Source organism: Erpetoichthys calabaricus, chromosome 2 (assembly GCF_900747795.2).
Source record: "Erpetoichthys calabaricus chromosome 2, fErpCal1.3, whole genome shotgun sequence".
Lineage (NCBI taxonomy): Eukaryota > Metazoa > Chordata > Cladistia > Polypteriformes > Polypteridae > Erpetoichthys > Erpetoichthys calabaricus.
The window spans coordinates 124625503-124633036 of NC_041395.2; the positions used below are offsets into that span (position 1 = coordinate 124625503).

A 7534-nucleotide genomic window follows, 5' to 3' on the forward strand; every position below is an offset into this window, starting at 1 on the left:
CTAGACATTACCAGCTACATCTTATGTTTCATCACTTATATCAGTTTGACTTTTCCTAAACAGGAAAATTATCAAATCTTGTACATGTTACATTTTTTTTGTCTAGTACAGACACTTGCTTGACTATGTCCCCTTTTTTGTTTACCTGGTCTCATTTCTGCCTGTTGTTTTACTACCATTTACCTATAATAATTATAATTTTACTTTTATTGTAACATTGTACACTGATTTACAGTAAATTTTTATAAAGACTGATTTTCTTGTAATAGGTTCTTTCATTATATTTTATTTACACTGTGCTGTACATTCAGAGTAATTAAGTGCATCCTATGAAGTATTCAATTTTTTTCAGGTATTGGCTGTTAATCTTCAAGAGCACAACATATACATGAACAAACCTATTCAGATATCCTGGAACATATATACATAAGGAATGTCCACTGGTAATTAATATAAAGCATTCAATACTGACTTTTTCGGTGTGTAATAATATGTACCAAACATATTAATAAAAACTTTTGTGATTTTCAAACAGCATTTTGACTGTGTTTGTTACTTTATAAGTCCACTTTTGTTGTCCACCATATTTTTGGTAGAACGTAACACATTCATTCACCCCTTTCCTCAGCCACACTTGCCAACTCATACTGTGGGATCCAAAGCTGTTTCTTGGCCATCTAGGAGATATAATCCTCCCAAAAGGCCTTGGGTCTTCCCCGCGGTATTGTCCCAACTTGTCATACCCGTCAAACCATCACAGAGAAGCGCCCTGGAGACATCCATATAACATGCCCAGACCACCTTGGTTTGCTCTTCTCAATTTTGGAGAGTCAGCAGCTCTACTCCAAGCCTCTCATCCTTTCTCTAAGGGAGAGCCCAGCCACCATGCAGAGAAAGCTCATTTTGTCCACTTGTTATGATCATTGGTGAGGGTATGGATGTATATTAACTGGTAATTCAAGAGCTTTAATTATGACTCAGAATCCTTGTTCACAACTGCAGATTGGTATAATTACTGTATAACTGCGCTGACCACCCCAATCCGTCTGTCGATCTCACCATACCTTTTCCCCTCACTTGTGAACAAGACCCCAAGGTATTTAACACTAGAATCCCTGAAGCCTACGAAAAAAGTCGTAATTTCATCAGCGTCTTTGTTTTGCAAATGTGTCAGTCAGCACAAGCAGCAAGCAGCCTGCTATCCCATCCCCCACTGACACAGCTGAAGTCAGTCATAAAGTTCTTCCAGCTCAAGTCTGTTTATCTCGATGTGAGGCGTCAGGAATTGTATATGGCAAATAATATATTGTTAACTGGAATATGTACATTTCATGTGTGTTCTATGTTTGTTAGACCATTGAGAGCCGTAATAACACCAGAAAATGTGAAAAGGTTGAGATAAGTAATAGACATTCAGCAAGATGTCAGTTTGTAGAGTTAAACATTTCAAATCGGTCTTGTATCTTCAGTAAGAGTTTATTCCTTCTCTCTTATTAAATACATATAACATTACATTTTACATAAAATATGTTTGTTAAAAATAATTTATCTTTATTTCTGTTTGTTTTCTACTCAGTTTATTGAACCATTAAATGAAACCCAGGGTAAACCTGTATTAAAGTATTTGCCGACTCATTTAGAAAAATACTGTATATTGTTAATGGTGTAGGACAAAGTGGGTATTGCCCATTCTGCTAGGCTTTAGTTGCACACCAGGCCTGTTGAGAAAGCAAATTTGAAAGTGATGTAGGCGTCCAGCTGTGCTTTGCCCTACTTGCATTCCAAATTAAATGACTGAACTCCAGCTCGTACCAGGATCTGCCAGCTCTTCATCTGATAACAAAGGCCATACATCAGAGTTACACTGATATCTCTCCAGAGGTCCCTGTGCAGACTGTTAAATTCAGAAGGTGCGAAATGCAACTCAAGTAATAACAAAGACCTAGAATTCAAGAGATGACAACTAGGATGGACAGAAGAACTTGCCTATTAGAAGATACTGGTTTTGTAACTAGAAGTTACAGAAGGTTAGAACTTCCTTTAAAACAACATGCACCCCATTTCTCAAAAGGAAGAAGAAAACAGAGGAAAAGATTGGCAGGTTAAGAGAGGTTCAGGGATTCTCTCAGGACGTGGGAAATATGCAAAATGACCTTCTGAAACCTGTTTTTTGAAACCTAAGATGTATTGGGCTGCTCTTCTTGGAGAGCTGAATCGTACAGACTTTTCTCTTTGTGAACCAGAGAGCTGAGATCCAGTTTTCCAAGTTAAACAGTGAGCCATCTGAAGGCTAAGAAGCAACCATCACTTCAAAAAGGGAACTTCAGCATCTAAACTCTTGTGCCAGAAAGAGTAATGCTTTTCCCTAAGTTGCAGATGGCACAGCAAAGGGCCTAGCAGCAGAAAGAATGATGACAAAACAGCATCACAGAAGAAGAATGATATGCTTGAACCTGGACCAACAACAAAACAACAACTCCACAAAACATCAGGCATCATTTTTAAAGACTTTGTACTGTAAAACTATATATCTGTGCCAAGACAAAGTAGAACACATATATGTGTTCTATATGTTATATGTTTGTCTGTCTAGTCCGTCTGTGTCCATTCTTTTATGTCTCTCTCTCTCTCTCTCTCTGTGTCTCTCTCTCTCTATATATATATATGCATTTATAACACTTCCATATTCCTTGTGTTTAATTAATACATTGTATTATTCTGTTCTTTGTGTGTATTAATAAATTGTATTATTCTGTTCTTATTGTATTATTCTGTTATATAACTGAGTATATATAAGTCTAAAGGATGAAGACCCTCTCCTACAACAGAGAAAGGTGAGATAAATAAAGTAGGAGCCTTGTGGAATTATTTGATTAATTACCGGTATTGCCAAAGGCAACACTGATAATTAATTATCCAAGTTAAAATTTGTTTTTCAATATCCCACAATGGTGGAACTTATTTTAAAAATGTTATTCAAAAAATGCTTTCTTAAGACAAGATAAATGAGATGCATTGAGTAATTTTTGAACTACTTTATCCAGCACCATATGTCAAGTGGCTAAATTGAGAGACCTTTCATAGTATCCTTTCAAAAATCTTCATATCCTCGAGCTGCACCCCACAAATTTCTTTCATCTTTATTAAATTTTACATTAAGCATTTCCACAAGCAGTGATATACCTCAGGAATGTATTCCTTTTTTGAAAGTATTTGTTTTAGGTTCAAGCCCCAGGTGCTCTCTGTGTGGAGAGTGCATGTTCTCTCTTTGTGTACGTGTATTTCCTTCAGGTGCTCCGGTGTCCTTCCTCGATTCAAAGACACACAGGCCATCGTCATCAGCAAACCAGCCAGAGATAATGAATGTTTCATGCTGCTGTAGTCTGTTAACTTAAAGGTGCATAGTGTTATGCAATTAAATTGTGTACACCTTAAGAAGTCCTGGGGACAGGTACTTTTTGATAGCTGATCACAATACCATTGTTGAACCAAAGTAAATATGTTTACACTATTTGTTCTGCAGAGGAAACTGGCATGCACCATTGTTTAACTGATCATCATGTTGATCTATGCAGAGATTGAAGCATTTATATATATTTTTTTGCGTAAATGAGAATAAAGTAGAACAGAGAAGAATGATCTGAGACTCGTCACTGCTGCCTGCTTCTTTTATGCTTTTTCACCATATCGCTGTGGCTACACCCTGTAGCAGCAGTGGCTTGTACCTGGCCCAGGTTCCCCTATGCCTGAGGCCGGTAACATACACCCCTGTTGTAAAGAGTTATAATCTGAGTAGTTGTGGTCTCATTTTTAGCTTGAATGAGTCCTCTATCTGATCTCATTAAAAAGGTGTTATCACCAACAGAATTAATGCTCACTGAATATATTTTGCTTATTGTGCTATTTTCTGTAATATCTAGAGATTTGAGTGCATATAAGTCCCAGAATGGCAGCTGTTTCTGTCATGTAGGGAATAACACTTCTGTAACCAACAATCCTGCCATGGTCCAGAATGCTTAGATTACCCATCTTCTGCTATGTACTGTATTTGAAACAATTAAACCTCTTGACAATTTCTGCATGCTAAATAGATTGAAGTTTAAGCAAGTGATTGGTTGTTTGCAGGATCAACAATGAGGAGATGTACCTATACACATTAAAATAAAAAAAACCAGATATGTATATTACTATAGGATTACATTTATGCACATCCGAAAAAAATTGAATTTACATTATTTAGAATGTTGTCAGACTTAGTCATGCAGGTACATATTCATGAACATTAAATATCATACATAATGAATTCAGAGAAAAAAGGGGTTTCAATCAGAATAGTCTGTCAAATATCTAAAACCATATATTGCAAAGAACTCTTTATGTTTCATGTTGATAAAATACAACGTGACATTCAGCAGCTGGAAAAATGAATACTTTGATGTCAATGTTTATTTTTATAATGCTGAAAAAGCCAAAGATCAAATTTTTCACTAAAGTGCACATTATTAAAATAAATAGAATAACTGTTAAGACTCAAGAATCCATATAAGTTGTAGCTTCCATATACATGTAGCCTGATGTCAATATTTGTCACAATCAAGTCTAAATATGCCAGATACATTTGTGCATTGTGATACGCATGTGCTAAAGATTATTATTAACTATCTTGATTGCAGAAATTGTTACGAAAGCACTGGCCAGCCTCAGCAGGGTTTGAAAATCCAAATATTCCTCCTTTAAGTGTGCTTGTTTGATTGATCATAATTATAGATATCTTTCAAAAGAGAGCAGCACAGCCTGGCCTGCTTCATTATTCACATTCTGACTTTTGTTTGAGTGAATTTAGCAATGCTGGCTCAGAGCGCAGAAAGCTTCAGCAAGTTGGCACGGTGTTAGCTGAGTTTCTTGGAGCTTGTACTCTTTTTATACTTGACAACATGAAATTCAGTGAACAGTTTTCCTTAAATTAATTTGTCAATCAGAATTCCACAATCTTAGTCATACAAAAGCTAGCAAGTTCCAAAAACTATGATGTGTAAGATTATTTGAATACTAAAACAAGACAGCAGTGAAGCACATATGACTTGTCATCTTTACTAAATGGTTTTAAAGATGAAGTTTTTTCAGTGAAAAGTACCATTAACAAAGCAGTAGGAAGTCAAGGTGTTTCACTGGTTTCCACGCGCATTTAAGAAAGAAAGAAAGAAAGAAAGAAAGAAAGAAAGAAAGAAAGAAAGAAAGAAAGAAAGAAAGAAAGAAAGAAAGAAAGAAAGTTCCGTAATATGTTTTTCGCTATTGACTTTTGCATCTGTTGCTATAAAAATCTACATAAACCTACCTAAGAAATTCTGGTTATTTTAAATAATTTCTGATATGGTGCAGAGCATAATGTTTCTCTGTTGTTCTCTAGTAGTAGGATGTTGTACTGTGTTAGTTATTATGAAAGCAATGAGAAGTCACACAAAATGACACCTTTATTGGCTAACTAAAAATATTATAATATGCAAGCTTTCGAGGCAACTCGGGAATTCCTTTTAGACACCAGGACAGATACATCATTGGAAAATCTTCAAGTGAGTCAACTTAAATGTAAAAAATTAATAGAGCTCTCCAGGCTAAGATTCATTTAGCAAGAGAGGAGAACAATGTATAGTCAAGATCTTTGGATAAGATAACTGTCCCAACAAAGTCTTTGGAAGATTTTGATAAGTTTTCCATACAATGTGGGTCTGTAGTCAGGTTCTTTAGGTCAGTCAGAGAGGTGACTCTAGTGTCTCTATTTAAATCATGTTGTAATGTGTTAAAGTTTAGTATCAGTTTAACTTCACATACCTTTCCCTCTTGCTGTGTTTTGAATTTGCCCATAAACCCTGTGACTTTAAAGTCCTTCTCCCAGTGTCCATGGCTGTTGGAATAAGCACCTACAGGAAAATCCCTATTGCCATGCTTAATGTACAACCTGTGTAAATTCATTCTTTGGTGGAGTGTTTGTCCAGTTTCTCCCGCATAGAGTGCCATGTTGAGATATTTCATAGAAGGAATTAGGTAGACCACATTAGATGATCTACAGAAAAATGGTCCCTTTATGTGAAGTTCTAGTTGGCAATGTGGTATAACTACACAATCTGTATTATAAATGTGAGCACACGTTTTACATCTTTTCTGAAGGCAGGGAGATGTACCATTATCTGTTGGTTCACTCAGGAAGCTTTAGACAATTAGTTGCTGCAGGTTTGTTGGTTGTCTGTATGCCAGGAGGCAAGGTTCTGGAAATACATCTATCAGTGTGCCATCATTATTTAGTAATGGAATGCCTTATATGCTTGGGGTAGAAGCTATGCCTTCTCAGGTATGTCCGTCTGTCTTTTAGTTTGTGAAAAACAGAAGTTATGGGGATGTTATCTTTCAGTTGAATGGTGGTTTAAAGCATATAAGGCGCTCCATCATTTTTAGCCAACCAATACAATTGTATTTTTTTAGTTTTTGTACAATTCCTTGTTGTTCTCTGTAACCCGCAGATTGCCTATCCACTGAAATATGCAGTAGGAGGCCATACTGTATGTAACATAAAGGACTTCCACAGTTTCACCAGACTAATCCACAGGTCAGCTCTAAAATATCTATCCAATAATCCATCTACTCATTTCCAATTCTTAGTTTTTCCTGGTCAGAATACCTGGGGTTCAAAGTTTTCCATGCCACCAGGGAGAGCACAGAGGGGTCACTTCAAGTGAACTTCTTTTAAAAAAATAATTTTTTTCAGTAGGAGACATGGTAGACTGTACTGTATAGAAGTAACCAAATAACTCACCTCTTCAAGAAATGTAAATTACTTGCAGACTTTGTACTTTGTTTAGTGGCCTTTAATCGCTGTGAATGTATTCAACACTGTAGACTTGTTAATGCATTATGAAATGCAAGACAAAAAGGTACTGAAGCAGTGTAGCTAAACATTGTGCCATCACTTTATACTTTGCCTTTCCATTATAATCAACATTCAACACTGCTTTTCTGATATATCACAATGGGTAATGTACTTGTTCGCTTGAAGCTGTGGCAGATTATGGGATTTGCTCAGTGATTGTGACTGAATTTAGGAATTTGTGCTTGTCCAGTGCCCTAACCAACATATTACAACTGCAATATTCTCTTTATTTACTTTACTACAAAATTTCATAACCAGAAATTGTGCCTGTACACAGTAAGCATTGTGAAGTAAAAACCTACATGTCTTACGGCTAATTGAACTGGAAAAGCAAACAATATTTAGTATCAGGAAGAGCTTTGCTCAGGTTTTATTTTTACAATTTGTAAATTTGTGTAACTTGAAATAATTTCATTGACTACTTTTCTGATTAGACAACTAGATTATTTTTGAGAACTGGGTCTTGTTAGCAAGCACATTATATATCACCTTCAAAAATTAGGATTCTGTTCATATCAGCGCATATTTCCATCCGTCTTTTACTAAACCCATTTAGTTGAGTTTAACGACTGCAAGGTACTGGAACCTTCCCCAGCATAACTGGGTATAAGG

General features: G+C 36.0%; 1 protein-coding gene across 2 annotated transcripts in view; it reads left to right on the forward strand.

Moving 5' to 3' along the window:
* The window catches only part of si (sucrase-isomaltase (alpha-glucosidase)), a 206806-nt gene extending 206269 nt beyond the window's left edge, over positions 1 to 537 (forward strand). For both annotated transcript variants that reach the window (XM_028794477.2, XM_051923319.1), the window contains exon 48: positions 353 to 537. In XM_028794477.2, coding sequence (XP_028650310.2) covers positions 353 to 430 — 78 coding nt within the window. In that variant the 3' untranslated portion in view covers positions 431 to 537. The remainder of the gene's footprint in view (positions 1 to 352) is intronic.
* Positions 538 to 7534: the final 6997 nt, after the last annotated feature.